Here is a 19,515-nt window from a genome sequence, read left to right as displayed (position 1 = left end):
ACCAATGACTGTTGCGGGAGGGCTATTTGCATCGGCCAATGGCAATAGCTGCGAGCGAGTGAGGGAGCGGACGATTGCATGTGTATCTGTGGTCGTGCTGCGCATTTGCAGTTGGTCGACGGGTATCCGTGGACGGTGCCTTGGCTTGGGACTTGAGGGACTAGAGGAATGCCGTGTCGAGCCCAGCTGTGAGAGACATGCGTACAGCGTACAGCTGGCTGCACAGATAGACGCAGAGCAGGCAAGTGGCTGCCGGGGGTTGGAGATTCTCGGAGTTGTGGTTTGTTCGTCCGTCTGTCAGTCCGAGGCGCTGGTGCTTGGCTGCCTCTATCAAACTTTCCTTTCCGCCCGTCGGTATCGTTTGGTGCCAAAGACGGGACGAGCCCCTTCCATGTGCATGTTCTTTGTGCGTCGCGAGGTGATGGCGTCGGCGTTGGAGGTTGAGCGAGACAAAGCAGCCAGCCCTGGGAGAAAGTCGAGAGATCTGGACCTGGACCTGGACCTGGACCTGGATCCGTAAGGTAATGTAGTGTAGAGTCCCCCGCGCCATCCACAGTTGGTACGTTGGGAGGCAAGGTACGTGAGGACCATGTCGTCGTTAGCGGCCGGCGTGGTTCTCGTCATGGCTACGTATGTCCTCGTCCTCGTCCTCGCTTTCGGCGGGCAGTTTGTCACGGCCGCCTCCGCCTCCGACCGTCTGCCATCCTCCTTGCACCGTCTGCTGCACAAGCGAATGAGGCGGCTGGAAGACGGTGCTAAGGTTGGCGCGGAGGTGACGGGTTGTGGAAACACGTTGTATATCTGCAAACATGTGGTCGAAACGCGTACTTGGTAGTGCAGGGCCGAGTGCAGCGCAAGAGGTACCGTCATTTGCATGGATTGACGACTGCAAGTGAGTGCTGATGGCGGCGGCCTTGGACGTAGGAGGCGAGCAAGAGATACGTCGTCAATGCAGAGTCGAAGCCATGCATCCAAGCGAGGTATAGCTTAGAATTCGGAGTCTGGAATCTGGACGGCAGAGTCGTTGGCAGCGCGGAATTGGATTGGATTCATGGGCCGTCCCATATTGCCCGATTTCGGCACAGGATTTTGAGCGGTTGGGCCGTTGGTCTGGCGTCTTTGGGTTTAGGTGTCTGGAAAGTGTTGAATCGTCCAATGCTCTGTTGGCCTTTGTCCGTAGGCAGCCAGGGATTCTGTACTTTAACCCTCGGGCGTGTATTGGTAGCCCCAAAGATTGCAAAATTGAAGGGTCTTGTCTTGATGTCTAATCTGATGGGAAAGTTGGAGAGACAGTCGGGAAGGACAGGCGCGAAATAGGCCGATATGACACGACACGCGGCGAGGCGCAGTCGATCATGGGCTGTTCTTTGTTTGTCGGGGATGATGTCGCTCGCTGTCAGTACGGTATTCGTTCAGAGAAGTGTTCAATGTCTTGGACGTCACTGTCGCTGTCTGTGTCTTGATTTTCCAGCTGGAGGAAGAAGTGAACATGTGCTGTGAACTGTCATTGTTTCTGCGATGGCGGATGTCTCTGGTCGGAGACAAGAGTCCGCTCAACACTGCATTGGCGGCTGCTGGTGCTGCTGTTGATTCGATAAGAAGAACCTGGAAAGTATCTCGGGAGGGTGCTTGAGAGAAAAGATACTTCCAACAGGTTCGGAGAGAAAGGGTACGTGGTCCGTGGCAGCCGTGTCGAGTGTACGTACCAAGCAAAAAAAGGTGAGGGAGGAGAGGCTCCATCGAACCAATGACGAGGTGCAGATCATGGCGCGATAAGGCAAGGTAAAGGTACATGGAAAAGGTACCTTTTCTGAACAATTGAAGAAGGCACGTCTCTCGCCGGCGCCCTCGCCCTCGCCTTCGCCTTCGCCTTGGCCCTGGTCCTTGCGGTCCTTGCCTTTCTCTTCCCTGCCTCTGCTTTCCAGGTCCAGTGTTCCTTCCCATCCACCCGTGCAACCGTGGACGTCCCCAGCAGCCGCAGACCCGCAGACCCGCAGACCCATAGCAGCAGCACTGACCAAACAGCGGTCACCCTTGTCTTTTTGGGAAAGAACGGCCTGGCGTGCCTGCGCCGCCAGAAAAGACAAGACGTAGGACTTGCTCCACCAAGCCCACTTGTCTGCTGCTTCGCAGTCTTGGCGTAGACTCAGAACTTGCTCTGCTGTTCGACCTGTGTGTGTGCTGTCTATTGTCTCCTTGGAAAATCCGGAAACGTGAGATCAGGGTCAGGTACCTTGGGCAGAAGAGGATCCGTAATAATGCAGTGAAAGATAATACTATGCCTAGTGAGGTGCGGGTTGGAGGCTTAATTCCTCGTACTTTGTAATTGAGCACACGAGCAGAAGCATGTGCCTTGACTTTTTGACAGAGGGAATTTCCTGACGGGACGGCGGATAGATTGCGGCTTGTCGGGATATCGCCAGAAGACAGAGAATCCGCCTCCGCCTCCGCCGCCTTTCCAGATTGACGACGCCTTGCGTCTATTTTAGCGCTGCACTGCATCGAATGTCCATATCCCAGCTTCGTCATGCCATGTGTAATGAACGAGGACGATTAGCACGCCTCTCCTCAGATAGATACCTTCAAAATGCCTCTCTTGTTGTTATTGTTGTGGTGAGTCTTCAACAGAACTTTACTCTGTACATCACGGTGTGTCCGTACCTGGAAGCCCCGGTGAGAGAGTTTGCCAAATTAATCGCTCGTGATAATGAGACGGCAACCTCGACGAGACGACGCGACGCGAAGCCCAGAGCATGGTGAGAGACACAGAGTCGACGGGCTAGTGACATTGATGCATGGCGCCTGCCTGCGGCTTGCGGTCTGCAGCTTGAGGTCGCATGTTGCTCTTGATGTTGCCGTGGTGGGTGTCATTGGCGTTACGTCTGATTCACTTCATTCCCGTTATTGCCATTACCATATATTGCCTCAACACCTCGAAAGGTCTGATGGAAAGGTGATGGTGCTGGTGCTGGTGCTGGCGTGCGAAAGGGACCATTACGCACTGTGATACCCCTTGGCCCGTGCTTTCTTTCCATGACCCGGTGTGGATTCCTCTTATCAGTCATGATTGCCCAGATAAAGCACTTATCTCTCAGCCGGGCCTGTGCGGATGTCCACAGTTCTCACACCGACACAGACCAGTCCCATATTTCGACCCAGAACCTGGTGTCCACTCTAATCAAAGCCAATCAGATCATGCGGCACTCCTGAACCTCACACGGTATCGGCACTGGCTCTCAGCTCTGAGTGGCCGAGGGGACGGCAGAGATAGAGATACGTACCCCTTTTACGTCGCCCTAATCCAGCAGCCAGCAGCAGCAGCCAGCAGCCAGCAGCCGCATCATGGGCCAGGGTCCCACTGCGGGCGCCGAGCCTGTCGATTCGACGGGCCCACCTCCCTCCCCCTCCTCCCTTCACACACTGCACTCACACAGCACAGTGCTCCCCTCCAATCCCCTCTTCTCTGCAGACGTGGACTGCCTGCCACTGGCCCATTTGAGGTGCATCCATCATCCTCGTCCAGTGTCTTGTCTTGCTTCCTTCGAGTCTCCACTACGGCCACCGCCAGCCCGCCAGAACCCAAGTCTCAAGACGACCCAACCCGGAAAGTCATTGATGAATTGTGTGAAAGTCCACCCTCACCACCACCATCATTTTTTTACCCACTCCCGAATGGTTAAAAAATAAAAATAAAAAATACTCGAGCCAGGTCCCATCAATTCAGTGTGTCCCCAATTCACTCATACACACCACCACCACCACCACCACAACCACCCTCCATCATCATCCACCAGCAGCAGGAACACTCACACTCTCGATCAAACTCCCCCGACCCCCGACCCCGGACTGGGACTGGGACGCTCGCACTCACACCACCACCCAGTCTTGCCTCTACTCAACCCTCTTGCTTTGCAGTCACTTTCCTCACACACACACACACACACACACACACGACTTTCTCCGGCTTACACTTCGCCGCGCTACGTACCGATTCTGCACACTATTGCCTTTTGCCTCGCCTGCCTTGCACCAAGGACGCCAGCGACGAACAGGGCAAGCAGAAAAAAAAAGACTGAGGACCCTCGTCTTGTCGCTCCCCCCTCATCTTTTAGTCCCGTACCCCCCCGGAAGTACCTTCACCAATCCAACCCACCTTCGACCTTCTACCTATCTACGTCCAGTCTTCCGTCTGCCGTCCTTTTTGACTTCAACTGCCTCGCCTCGCCTCGCACCTGTTTGTCCTGTCCGCCTTTCAGGATTTTTCATTTCTCCAACTGCACAACCACCCGACGAATGCCTCGAGCCAACTAGCGAACCAGCGCACTCCTTCCGACGACCGCATCTCGCTTCCGTCCAAACCTTCTCTCCGACTCTCCAACTCTTACGTCGTTTGCGCCTCTATTCTCTCAACCGGCTCGACGCCAACCCGACGTCTGCCTCTGCAACAACCGCTCCCGTTACCAGCGAGACGAACGACGATGACAGCCTAAAGCCCGACCGTCGCAGCGTTTCTCTTCTTCGGCCGCCGTGCGAGCCACGCTCTACGTCCTCCCACGATCCTCATTATGTCGATTCGCCGATCGAGACTCTCCCGACCAGTCCAAGTCCAACTCGACCGCTTCCACTCACACCATGGAACCTCAGCACCCTCCTCCTCAAACGAGGAATTCTCATCACCCTCACCTTCAGGCTCTCATCCCGCCTTCCTCCAACTCTCTGCCGCTGAGATCCGCCGCTAGCACTCCCATGACCTCTCCCGGCCTCTTCAGCCCCTCCAACCCGCGTCCGAAATCGAGTTTCCCTACACACTCCTCGTCAGAATCCAACACTCCGAACGCCGAGACGAGTAGTCCCTACCTGCACCCGCTTCAACACCACAAAGTCAGAGAGTGAGTACCCTTTTCTTGCACGCGACATGGCTGTGTGGCCTGGCGCTCAGTTTCCGCACTGAAACTGATGGCTGGCTGGGAGGCGCCAACGCCCCCGCCTCGTCATCTGTCTAATCTGCGGCGGGGGGTCTTCGTGGAACCCAGCGACCAAGGAGCATTACCCGATATGCTAACCGCGTGAAAATGTAGAACACACAAAGCCCTGATCGACTCTGACAGCATTACCGGTCGTAAACTCATCAACCAGTATGAGGTCATCGAGGAAATTGGTAGGGGCATGCATGGCAAGGTCAAGCTGGCGCGTAACCTCGAAACCGGCGAGAATGTGGCCATCAAGATCATCCCGCGGTATTCCAAGAAGCGCCGTCTCGGCAAGGTCATGGCCATGTCTCCGCAGGAAAAGACCATGAGGGAAATCGCCATCCTCAAGAAGATGAGACACCCCAACGTCGTTTCGCTGCTCGAGATCATCGACGACCCGGAACTCAAGAAGATCTATTTGATCCTGGAGCACGTCGAGCTGGGCGAAGTTGTCTGGAGAAAGAAGGGTCTGCCTCACATTTGTCTCTACGAGCGTCGCCGCATCGAACGAGAAGCCCGTGGCGAGCCCGCAACTCCCGAGGAGGAACAGTACGACTTGTTGATGGAGAGACGTTTTGCACTCAAGGAACTGAAGCGGGCAAAAATGACGCAGGCCAACATGGGCGCACACGATTTCTGGAGCATCGAGCATGGCATTTCCGACGACGCCAGTTACAGTTCCCGATCCCGAGTGGCGTCCAAGGATGATTTTACCACCCTGGAACGCGTTGGTGCCGATGGTTCCCTCCCTAATTCCGCGCAAGCTTCTAGAACGACTTCGAGAGCCCCATCACGATCTCAGTCGGTCAATTCCATGAAGAACAATCCCGCGTTCGATCAGGAGTCGATCGCCATCGAGGACGACATGGAGACACCAGGCCCTCTGCGATCTAGCAATCCGGGCTCGGCCACCGCACTGGACGGGACCATGTATGGTCCGTACATCGAGGATGCTGCAATGCGGGGACGTTCACCAAGTATGGCCGACTCCATCATCTCTCACATGTCCTCGGTCGACTGGAATTCTCGGATGCATGATCCCTTTGCTGAAGACTTTTCCTACGTTCCTTGCTTTACGCTGGAGCAAGCGAGATCGACCTTCCGAGACACTGTCTTGGGTTTGGAATACCTGCACTACCAGGGCGTCGTCCACAGGGATATCAAGCCCGCAAACCTTCTGTGGACCAGAGACCATCGGGTCAAGATTTCAGACTTTGGCGTTTCCTACTTTGGCCGCCCTGTTCGAGACGGCGAGCCCGACGACGAGACTGTCTCGGAATCTGAAGCACAAGACTTCGACGATGACCTTGAGCTGGCCAAGACAGTGGGCACACCTGCATTCTTCGCCCCCGAGCTATGCTACACAGATCTGGATCGCATGGAACAGCCCAAAATCTCCGAGATGATCGATATCTGGTCTCTGGGCGTCACGCTCTACTGTCTCATCTACGCCAGGATTCCATTCCAGGCCGAGGATGAATGGCGAATGTTCCGCAAGATTGCGACTGAGGAAGTCTTCATCCCACGCAAGCGTCTCAAGCCTGTCGACCCCTTGACACCCGCCAACTCCGAGTCTCTCTTCAAACGCCACAACGCGGCACCATACAGAGACGACAATGAGTTGGCCTACGAAGACATCGACAACCTTTTGTACGATCTCTTGCGGCAAATGTTCACCAAGAACCCGGAGAAGCGAATTCGCTTGAGGGACATCAAAAGGCACCCATGGGTCGTGCAGGGCATCTCGAATCCCATTGCCTGGATCGACGATACTGATCCCGCACGCCCGTCTCAGGGAAGGCGTGTCCAGGTTAACGACAAGGAGACAGCGCGTGCCGTCGTGCCGATTGCGTTCTTGGAGAGGGCTCGCTCTACTATCAAGAAGACGGTAGGGAAGTTGATGCACCCTTTAGGAGATCGAAGCGATAGCAAGTCGCGCAGGAGAGCTGCCAGTAGCGCCGCTAGCTCAGCTGGCGACAGCATGTACAACGTCCCACCAACCCCGCATTCACGAGAGGCGCGTCGACAGAGCCTCAAAAGTGAAGATTACTTCTCCAACGTCAAGGACTTCGCTCTAGGCACCGAGCATCCCTTGGTTCACAGCCAGACGGGAACTCCTTACGAATCGCCTTACGACCCTCTTGCGACCGCCATCGCGCCACAACCTGCAATGAGTCAAGGGGCTGCTCTGCTTCACGTTCTCCAAAACAGTTTCAGTCGCAGCCACAATGATTCAAGGACCAACAGTGGCACGGCGTCGCCTTCAGACCAGTCTACAATGGCCGGGACATCATCAACTTACAAACCCTACAACTACTCTCAGAGTCCTTCCAATGGCAACAGCTATCTCACACTGACGGCGGGAGTGCCGGAGGTGAGGACGCTACCGCCAACCCCATACGCCGATGGCACTGTGGATGATCCCTTGAAGGAGTTTCGAAAGGCTCGCGGCATCGAGGCGTTGACGGAGGAAGCACTGCGTTCGCGTTCAGTCGATCGCGGTCTCTTCGCGAGCAACGATAAGCGTGCGCCCCCACACGTCGGTGTTAGCACTGCCGTCGCCCCTGGCACGCTCCACCGGATCCCCAGCCGTCCTCGTCCAGTCCGCTCGGTTGATCTTGGCAAGGCCAAGCAGGGCGGTAACGGCCTGTCATCGCCTCTATTTTTCTCTTCCCGGTCTGTCACTGGTTACCAACATGGCCAGCCACAATCAGATTCGAATATCTACGAGAACCAGCGAGCAAACGCCGACTTGGACGAACGACCGCAGACGGCTCACCGGGTTGAGCACGTGCGCAATCTACCCGATGCCCGGACACCTCCCCCTCGAAAATACAACACATCTACCCCCGAGTCGTTCGCGCGTGCGCAGGATGAGCAGCATCGCAAGTACATCGATGACTACCAACAAAGAATGGCACACCTGGACAACGTGTCTGATGATTCCAAGTCTGGCGCGGACCCGATCGATATCCCCTGCCCAACATCCCCTGACGATGAGCTCTTCGCGAGTACACCGCCGCCACCATCACGCGAGGACACAATGGAGACCCAGCGATCTTCACGCTCAACCTCCGTCGTTGGCTTGGCTTCTCCGCTCACCAGCCCCAGCGATGTTCAAAGCCCCATCTCCTCTACCAACCATCCTTCGAAGGAAGAGATGCTCGCCTTCCAGTCCGACCCCTCTCTCCCGGCTCTTCTAAGCGGTTCCAGTTCCGTGTCCGCAGATTTGGATGCCGAACCTCTGGTCGAGCCCGGGGTGATCACTACGAAGCCGGCTCTATTGGAGACGACGGATTCGCTCACGCCGCCAGCCTTCATGAAGGAGCCGATTGCGGGCTTCCCTCTAGAGCACTTCGAACAAACACCCTCATTCGGAGAGCACTCTGGGTTCGACATGTTACGGATGACACCCAGCCCTGTCAACCGAAGCTTGGCGCCACCCCAGTACACCCCTGAGCTGCGCCCACAAGAGGATGATGACGACGATAGCGACAGCGACGAGGGATTGTTGATGGCCAAGACGAAGAAGAAGAAATCCATCAACCCTAGTAGTGAACGGGTTCACTTCGGCGCACGGCGCAGGGACACCAATATCAGCATTGCCAGCACCGAAACGGCCAAGAAAGTTGTCGTCCATGGCGACGAAGTCCGCGCTTTTTCTGACTGAACTCGCCAACACAGCACAACACCACTCAACTCAAGACACATTTCTCAATCTGTACACCGCCCTCACGAATATTGCCTGATGACGCATGCATATACGGTTGGCGGACTTTTGAATTTTCAAGCTGCAATTCGTCCCATTTGTTATTTCAGCATATTGAAGAACAGCATGCAATCAGATTGCACACATTTGGTGGCATTACTTCGGTCCCCAACAGAAAGTTGGCTGATCAGGATCGGATGAGCTTCATCATATAGAGGAGCATTGCATCTGGTCTTTGCCATGCACATGATGGGAGACGGCACGGAGCTGGCCGTGGGTCGCTTCAAATTCTTTTTGTACACCTCTCCTTCTGTCAACGCCGCACGGGCTCATTGAAGCAGACTGACGATTATATGTGGAAACGAAAAAGGCGACGGGATGACGACGGGGGAATATGGCAGCCGGCGGAGAAACGGCAAGAGGGGAAACATGCCAACGGATCGGAGGGGGACGGGGTGGACTTTCGGGCCAAGGAGGGGATCGAGCAGCAAGAGGCGTCTCGCCCAATAGACTTGTTTCCATCCCACATTTCAGCCTTCAACCTTTTTTTCTCTTTTCTTTTGTCTCCTCGGGAACAGGAGTGTAATGGGGCGGCTTTGGTTGCTATTACTGGTGTTTTGTTTCCCATCGACTACCCCCAGAAGTCTGTCTTTTTTTTTTCCTTTTTCCACCAAGCATTTTGAGAGCGAAGGTTCAGGGAAGGGGAGGGGGGCATTTTCTTGTGTTAATGGCGGATGATGTCTCAAATATCTCTCACCCCAGCGGCCCTTTTTTTTTTTGTGCCTGCCGTTGGGGGGCGATGATTTGCATGTAAACTGAACAAGCCCCCTTTTTCTTCTTTCCTAAGCGCATGTCGATAGGGACATGTGAGAGGCATGGCACTTGTTGTCTTGTCTATGAATAGAGACTTTTTTGGTCTTCTTGAACATGAACATGAACATGAACTTGAACCTGAACCTGAACTTGAACCTCTCATCTGTGTTGGAATGTAGTGTGGTGTGATTGGCTAGGTCTCAAACGCCGATGAACTCCCGATGAATCCTGAGTCCCTCAGCCCGCTTGATCCCTCGCGGAGAGTCCAAAGTGCAGTGAATATGCCGCTAACTACCATGAAATGTGCCAGGTTCTTACATGCAGCCCAGCACTAGTGAGGTATGAACGACCCTGCTATATCCTCGCGGGGGGGATACAGATTGCAGTGAAGCAAATTTCTATTGGCAGAAATTTGCTTGCACCCAAAAAGCGAACCAACAACTCGCATTAGCTTACCTCACTCTACTCCCTCGGGGGGAGAAAAAGTTGCAGTGAAGCAAAAGAGACTCTTGGCCTCTCTTGGCAACGCTCTTGAGTTTTCGCTCTGCTCAACCTACTCCATCCCATCCAGGAGGGTTACAAATTGATGAAGTCATCAAGATGATTGGCCGAAGCTCTCACAGACCCGACTCCCTGAGAACCTCAATCTACATATCGAGAACTCCAACAGGATTGTGCCTGGTCTATCTGGCTACTACGGAGACCGTTGGCACAGAAAGGCCTGCTGGAAACCAAATTCATGTCGTCTTGTAATAGCACGACGTCGAATCCCACCGCCTTGCACCAAGAAGCGGCATGTCGTTTTGACTTGACGCTATGCTATAGATTAGAACTAATGGGATGATTCTGCGTTTATGATGCGTCACGACCTAGTCTCAGCCTGCTCGATCCCTCGCGGGGAGTCCAAAGTGCAGTGAATATGCAGCCCGTTCTGGGTAACACCTTCCTATTGGCACCTGCTCTTACTCCCCTAGCCTACATGTAAGACCTGAACTTGTTACTATTGGCTGATTTCCTGAGGTTGGCCTTCTTCTCTGCTTACCTCACTCTACTCCCTTGAGGGGGTACAAGATTGCAGTGTAGGGCCCTGGTCGATTTGGGGAGTGCGAGTGCAGATTCTCGGGCCGCACTTACCCTCTCCAGCGAGAAACTATTGGTGAACAAGAGCGATAAGGTTCTATACCCTGCCCTGCTTTACCAACTAATAGCGGTACGTATGGTGGAAATATAAAGTCATCGACAAGAATCGACTGAAGCTCTCACACGCTCGACTTTTCGAGAACCTCCACTTGCTTTTTGTTTTTTTAACCTTTCCCTGGGCGGGAGTGTCCGGTCCCTTTTGGCCGCTGAGGCCGTGGACGAAGGGACTGTTGGCAACCAAGGTATTTGATGTCATGATAGTATGATGCCGTTATCCACCGCTTCACATCAAGAGACGGTATGCCGTTCTGGTTGGTGGTTTGTACACGGATTGGAGCCGGTGAGGCGAGTCTACGGAATGTGACGACCTAGCTAGTCTATGCGGCGATGTTCATCCGTAGCGCTACGAAGATGACACGCCTTGTTAAACGTCCACGCTAGTTGGTCATCGCCCGTCAACTATAACATGCAAAACACACATCAGAGACAGGATGATTTCATCAGGCGGGCCAAAAATAAGAAGATGGTATTCGGTCTACATAAGCCCCATCAAGCGACCGTGTTACGCAATATCAACTTGCCTCAACGCCCAAAGTCCTCGCCACCACATCCCGTCACTCACAACATGACTACTTCGCTCATCACGCAGTATCGGCATTAGGCGCCCCCATGACACCCCGACCAAACCACTCCGCGACGGTCCCGAAGCGGTCCTCGCTCCTGTCCAACTCCGCCTTGAAGAGCTCGTGCTTGCCCGCCGTCTCGATCTGCGTCTTGCGCAGCGCGCGGATGGTAGCGTTGTCGGTGGCGCACTGCGGGCACTCGCCCTCGACGCGGAGACACCTCTGGTGGAAGCTGTGCTTGCACAGGAAGTGGACGGCGGGGAGGTCGAGGGGCGCGGTGCAGGAGGCGCAACGGGTGGACTGAAAGACGGCGGGTTTGGCGCCCAGGTCGGCGAGCTCTGCGCGCTTCTGCTCCGTCTCGTTCCGGAAGGCGGAGATGCGGCGGCGGTTGGCTGCAATCTCCTTGCGCTCGCGCTCGATCGTCTCGTGCAGGTACGGCTTGATCATGCCCATTGTGGCGACGCCGCCCGCGGACCCGTTCTGGCCGACGAGGGTTTGGACGACTTGGAGAGGAGCCATGAGACCGTCCTTGTCGATTTTGCCGAGGACGGCGGCGAGTTCGTCCGGGCCGGCTTCGTCGAGGATGCGCGGGTCCGAGGTGAGGTAGGCCAGGGCTGCTGGGTAGAGTTGGGGTTCTTCGGGTCCGTACTTGCGGAGGGCTTTGATGGCGCCACGGGTGTCTTTCGCGGAGGTGTAAGAGCGGAAGATGTCGAACAGGAGGCCGGACTGCTCCTTGACTAGCGTCGTGCCGTCCTTGAAGTCGGACAAGTGGGAAAGAAGGAGGACATTTGAGCTCTCCATTGGAATATTTTGGCCCTCGATCAATTTCTTTGCCTTGTTCTCCCATTCTTCCCTGTGTGTTTCTCCTTTCTTTTCGTTGGACTTGTGGAGATACATCTCGAACAAGGTGGTGTATAAATCTGTTCTGTCACTCTCTTCCAAGGCCTGCTCTTCCAAGCATGCTTCAAGGAAGACAATGAACTCGTCTGGATGGTCGATGAAGGAGGAGAAGGCTGTTCTTGGTCGTGGCGGGGTATATTTGGGAGCCGGAATGTCGTCAGGATTCAAGATGAGAGCGCCATCGCCGTTGATCGCCTTAGTCTGGTTCCCTGGCGTTGTTGGGCTGGCAATGGAGGATGTGTTCATGTAAGGCAAGGGAAGAAAGTTGGAGAGATTTTGTACTGCGTTTGCGGCGCCAGCAACGACGCCTCCGGCCGCGACATTCTCGTCGTTGTCTTCGATAGGGACCATGTGTATTATTGGGCGATACTTGCCGGTGTAATAGTCCACGAAAAGCGACGTTGCCTTCTTCGGGCAGTTCTCTATTAGAACTCGGGCATACTTCTTCAGACAAGGATATGCCTAAAGAGATGTCAGTCCTGGCCTGTAGGTGGGTCGAAACATGCTACTTACCACTTCGGGATCTTGACGCCAGATGAAGTCCAGAGCATCGGCGTACTTCTTGGAGTCCTCGATTAGAATATCAACCACGAGGTCGGTTTCGCCGTGCTTCTTGGCGAGGTACGCAGCCTGCTCGTAATACCCGCCTTGCCTGCACATGGAGATGGCAGTCTCGAGATCAAACTTGAGGTCGCCCGGGGATTTGATAAAAGCTTCCAGCTTGTCAATGTCTTTGAGCTTGGCATAACAGTTGAGCAGCAGCGTTGTATGATCTGCCGTCGCCTTGCGATGCTCGTGTAGTTGCTCGAGATACTGAATGAGGTTGTGTATCCTTTGGGTGTCGAGGAACTGTGCATGTTAGACCCAACGTCATGAGGCACACTTCACTGGCAGCTTACCTTTCTGATAACCTGCGAAGGCTCTGTTGTGTCAATGGCCTTGATGTACTGAACCATGGCACCATCATAGTCGGCCTTCTGGTACAGATGGTCACCGAATCTTCGGAAAATGCCACTCTGCTGCGTCGCATCAAGCCCCGACTTCTGCGCGAGCTCGATGGCCAGCGGAAACATGTTGCGCTGATAGAGCATCTCCAACCGCTGCTGCAAAGACTTCTCGTGAAATCGGTTCACCTTGCCGTCCTGGGTCAGAATGAAGAGATCGCCCCAAATCTCAAAGATGGCCTTGAACGGCGAAATCAACGACTGTGTGTGCCCAATGACTCTCAGATCCGCCTCCAGGAGGACGAAAGTAGACGCGTTGAAGAGGGCGTCCGCTGCCCCGCCTCCAAATCGACGTCGCATGGTGTCCGTCGGCTTGTCGGTGGTGGCAGATGCCGGCGGGCAGATCAACGCAACGTAGTCGCCGTAGATCGAGACCAGCCGCTTCGGCGACTCGTACGCGCGCGGCGCCCCCCGTCCCTCCAACGTATAGGTATAGATGGCGTCTTCTCTGGCTACGACAACATCGCCGGTCTTCTTGTCGACCGTCATGCAATCGACGTTGCAGCCCAAGTCCTCGACCGTTTTGGGCGGATTGCTGTGTCCCCTCCGAGTAATGCCCAGCTTCAGGATACGGGCCGTTGTGGAGATGAAGAGTGTCGTCATCCCCTGCGCATCGGTCATGACCTCGATTCCTGTCACCGGCTCCTCTGATTCGTGTACGATTCGCTGCTTGGCGCCGAGGTCGTTGATGAGGTCGCCTCGGATCAGTGTCACGGTTCCGTTGGCGAAGCCGACCGCGACCTGCGTTAGGTTATCGAGAACGTCCAATGCCGATATCTAATGGCGGCTGTCAGCGGATTCCATATACCCTCCAGAGTTTCCATCAACGTACCGGGAACTGCTTCTTGTTGTTACTGATGTTGAGGGTACTCAGGCACGTAGGCATGTTGGTCTTCTTGACCAGCTTGTCCAGAGCCCAGATCCTCAGCACCGGCTCGCTGCTCAAGTCCTCCTGCGAAGAGACATCAGCGCCATTTCAACGTTATTTCCCGATCGATCCACCTACGGCGACCGTCACCAGCAGACTGGTGCCCTCGATCTGGCGCATGTGCGTGATCGTCCCGACCTCGTGAGCCTGGAAGCTCTTGACGACCTTCCAGCTCGACCCCACGATCCGCACGTATCCATCGTAGCTGCCGAGGAATAAGCTGTCGGAGCCGGAGCATATGCTGGCGATCTCGTTGCTCTCGAAGAAGAGACGGGTCTCGTCGTCGGCGAGCCGGACCTGACTGACGTCGAAGAAGTCGAATGCCTTCCACTGCAGCAGGACACAATGTCAGTCCGGTTCGGAGGTAACGGGTACTTGTAGCTGCATCGCGCGCTCACCTGAAAGGCCATAGCTACATCTCTCGGCGTGGATAGGTCTTGGGAGGGAGAATGGCGGGAGCACTGCTGAAAGGAGCGGTGGTTGATGAATGTCGGTGCCTCGCGCTCCAATGACGCCGCTGTGGGGAGCTTCCGAGCTCAGCACTGCTGCACCGCTGTCGCTGCACGGCGAATCCATGAATGTGGGTCCTGGGCCGTCAGAGTAACATATGTGGCGCAGGCCAATTACCAGCCACACTTCGTCTTGCCATCGGGCAACCGGGCTTGGAAGTTCAGAAATGAGACTGGATCAACAACTTGTGTCTTTCTATTTTCATGGAGGGTAACTTAATCAACGAGATCATGTATATGGATTATTTGTTTCTGGGCTCATCGAGAGGATATCCCGGCAAACCCATTTATCCATCCATGAATTCTATGGAAAGGCCTACATCATCCAGGCACATGTCTAAGGTTGGGGTATCATGACCAGTTGCTGCCAACAGTAACGCAAAATCCCTATGCTATGTCATTAACCCCGATCTCCTGAGTTGACTCCCAAAACTCCCTGAATGCATATGGTTGTTGATATTCAAGCTTCTCATGTCGACCAAGGGCACCATCGAGGGCCTTCCGTGCGCGCACTGAAAGGGAAAAGCACATCGGCTCAATCTCCTGACAAGAGCATCACACTCATCTTTGGACAAGACATCGTTAAACATGATCGCACCTTACAAGGTCAGCAAATGGCCATTGGGGTCATTGAGATATAACGTACTGCGACAGGACCTCGAGTTAAGCATGTCGAGGATTCCTTGAGGACAACCATGGAAGTTGGATACCCAGTCCACATCGCCTCCTGATGCGCTCTCACCGGTAGTGAAAGGTCGTAGATTAGGCTTGCCCTCTTCTTCAAGTTTCCAAATCTCGTTCCGAAGAAGCTCGGACACCAGCTTTGGCTCCATCCTGCACCTCTCTAGGATGCTAGGAGGAAGGCTGAGGACCTCGACCTTGGGCAGCTGTTTGCTTTTGTGCCGCCACTGGGCTGATTCCAAGTCTTGCAGTTTGTAGAAGACTCCCCACCGACGAAAATGATGGACATATCGACGCAACAGGATGGATTCCTTGGTCGAAAATTCAAACAATAGGGGCTTCTCGAGAAGCTGCGTCTTCGCAACCACTTCGTCTGATCCATCCGCCTTGTCAAAGTAGTCCTGCATGAGCGACTCGAGTCGACATCGCTCATCAGCAGCATGCTGGTCAATCATGACTAGTACTGAGTTATCCTGTAACGCAGCTCGCCTGGTCCCAGATACCTGATCTCGCCCTAATTTTACGAGAACGAACTTCTGGTCAACTTGAGATACAACCTCCGCTCCTGCAAGGGCAGGCTTCGAAATGCGCCCGGACAGCTTGATGTTAGGTGCATGCGTGCCACCACAGCACCCGACGCTGTCATCCTTCGCGGCCGAGTCGGGCTTTGGAGCATCATTGCCAGAAGGTGCCGTGACATCGCCGAGCCGAGGAATCGAAGGCTCGGCTGATTCGAAAACAGGATTCTCCCACTTCGACAACAGGCCCTTGAGCCAATCACTAGGCTCCTTGTCAGATCTCGCACTGTTTTCTTTAAAGCGCTGGAAGGCAGATGCCACAACTCTATCCGGTTTATCTTTGACCGTTTTCAGATCAGTCCCTCTGATAGAGAGCTGCTTCTCTTCGTCGGGCTCCATGGTACTTGGAATTTCGGGCTTAGAGGGGGTTTCTTTGCCGTATTCCTCATGAATCATGGGCGGAACCGAGTTATCATGCTGGTCTCTCGGCTTCCTGGGCAAAGAAGGCAATGGTAAAATATCGAAAGGCTTGCGTATTACATTGCCGGAATCATCGAGGAAGCGTAGACTTGGTTGAGGAGTCAACTCCGCGACCTTTTCGGTTGGCAATGAGTTTTGGGTTTCACTCGATAACGCCAACGATGCAGGAGTAGAAGTTCCGGATTTTGAGGTAACGTTCAACTCTCTCCCAGCCTTGACCCGCTGCCAGAGATCGAAAGGCGAGTCTGGTCTTGAGATTGGCGCAGCGGAGTTTGAGCGACTGGACGCTGATGAAACAGGTAGTGTTTGCCCGCCGGTCTTCCTCACTGAGTCCGAACCGGAACCCTCGTCACCTCCCCCGTGTCTAGATTTCCGCAGAGACGTAGTCACCTTGTGAGGGCGGAAGTGGTGTTTCTTTAGAAACTCATAAGAGACCAACTTGAGCAGGTCAACCATATCAGAAACAGTCCGGTGGCGTTCCTCTAGAAGATCTTCAAACGAAGAAGACAACTTCGGCCATGCTCTGGAGGAAGAAGTGAATCGAAAGTAGAACATAGGCCACCGATCTAGGCCTCGCTTCGGTCGAGTGATCCTGTCTGTATTACGTTCCGGTTTTGGAGAAGCCTGTCGATGCCTGCTTACGTCCTCATCAATGGCGAAGCCGGAATTGAGAAATACACGGTTGACCTCGGTGTACAGTACGTTGGTCCCGTATTCGTTAGCGACGGGGTGGATACCGACGCTGATGAACTGGCCCTGACGAGTCGCAACTGGACTCAACGATATGCACCCATCGATGGCCAAGTTTCCTTTGGAAGCCCCAATGGGTATCCAAGATGCACGGTCTAAGCCATCGGCAAGGCCCGACTGAGCCAGAATCAGCGAAGAACGGCCTAGCAATTCTGCCTTTGCTCTTGTCCGGGGTATGGCGGTGGGCCTGAAGCGTGCCTCGTTGTTGTGAGTGATGTCCCGGACATGGAGAGCAACGGAAGGTGGCCATGCAAGTAGTAGAGAAGTGATGTCGTGCACTAAGCGGCCCCACTCCTTGTCGACAGAAACTTTCTCAGAGGCCGTGGCCCTCTGCTTGACCCTGACTGCCATGGGCCCGAAGAGGTCTCTAACCATGACGCGAGTTCCATGGGAGAAAGAAACCAAGCGTTGCTCTGGCAAGGCCGGGACATGTCGTGCCAAGACCCTCGAGTTGTGAATTGTCAGAGAGTTTTGGGAGTTGTGCAAGTGGTGGTGAGAAGTGACTGAGAGTAGAGACAGGGCTGCGAGCGAGGCAAGGAAGTTGCCGTTGGAGCCATGCGTTTCGCCCTCAGGGGAGTGTCTCGATGTGTCTAAAAACAAGTGTCAGTAAGGCGAAGCAATTTCGATCCGATGTGTTAGTGCGGTTGGACTTACGATACAGTTTGCCTAGTCCACCAGCCTCCCGAAATTCGATTGGCAGAATCCCCAGCCCATCGTCTTCAACAGTGCAATTCCCCCGGGAGTAGTCGACGGTGATGTTGATCTTGTTTGCACCTGCATCGAAGGAATTCTTAATCAGGCCGCAGATGACGCCGTTGAGAGAGGTGATGGTTGCAGAAGACCTGATTCGCCGGATGACGTCCTCGGGCAGAGGCTTAATGGACATGCTGGCGTTGTTATTGAAGGGCCATGCCGAGATGCGCAAACCGAGCCCAAGATGGCTGCGAGACGCATGGATCAACGTGATGTATTGAGTGGGAGGTGCCGTTCAACACAACAGCAGACGTCGTCGTTGTTGCCGGCTCAAATTGTCACTTCCTGAAGTGTTTCCAGGGAAAGATGTCACTGATGGAGTGCAAGCGATAACGATAAGAGCGGACGGAAGGCTAATCCAATCCGAGCGCAGGTGTGGCGGGGCTGATTCGACCAATCACGGCAAGAGAGATTCCAGGAAACACAGGCAGGCGCAGGTAGGGTCCTACGTTTCATCGATGAGAAGGCGTTCTAACTTTCATACCTTGCAATGTTTCTAGGTAGTTAGCATACATTAGTACGCGAATAAGCGCCATACGAGTCTGAGAGTTCCTTAATGTGAATGAGATCTGGCAAGTGTCCGAGAACTGAGCTGAGAGCTTTGACCACTGGATCGTCTTGCAGGTGAAGGTTGCAGACTGCAGGCAGGGTCTTCAGGTCTCGAGAAGCCGGGAACGTCTTGCCGCATAGTTATATCGAGGGCACGACAAAATCAACATGAGTCTCAAGTTTCCAATTCACTCACCGACTGCTGATCAGAGGTTCGTGGAGGAACGAAGCTAGGTAAATCGGATAAGAATCTCTTCGTTGTAAGTGGAGGCTCATAGTTGCCCTGTCGTCTGATGTTGAGTACCTTAATGTAGCTAGTACTAGTTGTCTCACATGTGATGGTCAAGTTCTTTGATAATGAGCTGAGTGGTGCGTATTCGCACGAATGGACGTATCTTGCGCCATCTCGTATTTGTGAGGTATTTGGTCTCGCGGATTCGCATGCAAAGTCGTTGCGAGGTCGATGGAAACGGAAATTGGTCGGGATTGACGGGTCAGCGTTTGAAGAGAGTGACATCACACATCGGATGGAAGCACGGCAGCTGTTGTGGACAGTGAGTTGCTGCCTTAGAGTTTGCAGCCCTGGAGAGATGATGACATAATGCAACGTGATTACGGGCGATCAGTCGCTGGAAGAGCTGGCAATAGGGGTCCACGTTCTGGGGGGGCCTTGCAGTGATCCCGGCCATCCTCCTCCACAGTGACTGAGGACTCGGGCTGAGGTGTTGTTGTCCATGATCTCAACCCAATGGAAGTGGTTAACGAGGTTTGTATCCGTATATCTTTTTTAGGCCCTCAAATTCCAGCCGAGTCGACAATAGTCCGGGCTGGCATGGGTGTTCACTTGGTGGGTTAAGTTGCCTTACCCAACCCGACCGATGCATGCCAGTTCCAGAAATCAGTTGGGCGCGGTTCCAGTCTGCTGGGAGATTTCATTTCCACGGTTGTTTCTGCCTTATACACTTGTGCCAGACCACCTATCCGTACCTAATGCATATCACCTTGATGGTGCCTTAATGTAAAGGAAACAAAGTAATACCTTCACAGGTGAACTGGTGACTGGTCTTCCATCAGCCACCAAAGTCGGACGGGCATCAACGCCATCGAAGGTGACCACTAACCGCCGCCTGGGCTGGTGCGGCCGCAGCCCCAGCGCTCTCTCCACTGGGCTCCACGAACCCCCCCGTC

General features: G+C 54.3%; 4 protein-coding genes across 4 annotated transcripts; 1 reads left to right on the top strand and 3 right to left on the bottom strand.

The window, feature by feature from the left end:
• Nucleotides 1–598: 598 nt before the first annotated feature.
• On the bottom strand, nt 599–2,150 carry CkaCkLH20_08119 (uncharacterized protein; the record flags this gene model as incomplete). The annotated part of the gene is made up of 2 exons (XM_038890834.1): nt 599–801; nt 1,817–2,150. 2 exons carry the CDS (start codon nt 2,148–2,150, stop codon nt 599–601), a joined length of 537 nt encoding a protein of 178 aa, XP_038744017.1.
• A 2,482-nt stretch (nt 2,151–4,632) lies between these two features.
• CkaCkLH20_08118 (serine threonine-protein kinase ssp1) lies at nt 4,633–8,640 on the top strand (the record flags this gene model as incomplete). The annotated part of the gene is made up of 2 exons (XM_038890833.1): nt 4,633–4,889; nt 5,079–8,640. 2 exons carry the CDS (start codon nt 4,633–4,635, stop codon nt 8,638–8,640), a joined length of 3,819 nt encoding a protein of 1,272 aa, XP_038744016.1.
• A 2,633-nt stretch (nt 8,641–11,273) lies between these two features.
• CkaCkLH20_08117 (vacuolar membrane protein) lies at nt 11,274–16,194 on the bottom strand (the record flags this gene model as incomplete). Its single annotated transcript, XM_038890832.1, has 7 exons — nt 11,274–12,617; nt 12,669–13,004; nt 13,055–13,936; nt 13,992–14,111; nt 14,166–14,417; nt 14,486–14,604; nt 15,243–16,194. 7 exons carry the CDS (start codon nt 16,192–16,194, stop codon nt 11,274–11,276), a joined length of 4,005 nt encoding a protein of 1,334 aa, XP_038744015.1.
• Nucleotides 16,195–16,768: 574 nt separating this feature from the next.
• CkaCkLH20_08116 (DNA mismatch repair protein) lies at nt 16,769–17,911 on the bottom strand (the record flags this gene model as incomplete). Its single annotated transcript, XM_038890831.1, has 3 exons — nt 16,769–16,867; nt 16,918–17,615; nt 17,680–17,911. The coding sequence occupies 3 exons, from the start codon at nt 17,909–17,911 to the stop codon at nt 16,769–16,771; spliced, it is 1,029 nt and encodes a 342-aa protein (XP_038744014.1).
• Nucleotides 17,912–19,515: the final 1,604 nt, after the last annotated feature.

The sequence above is a fragment of the Colletotrichum karsti genome (genome assembly GCF_011947395.1).
Source record: "Colletotrichum karsti strain CkLH20 chromosome Unknown Scaffold26, whole genome shotgun sequence".
NCBI lineage: Eukaryota > Fungi > Ascomycota > Sordariomycetes > Glomerellales > Glomerellaceae > Colletotrichum > Colletotrichum karsti.
Note: the sequence above shows the minus strand (reverse complement) of the source record. Positions and strands in the feature narration are given on the sequence as shown.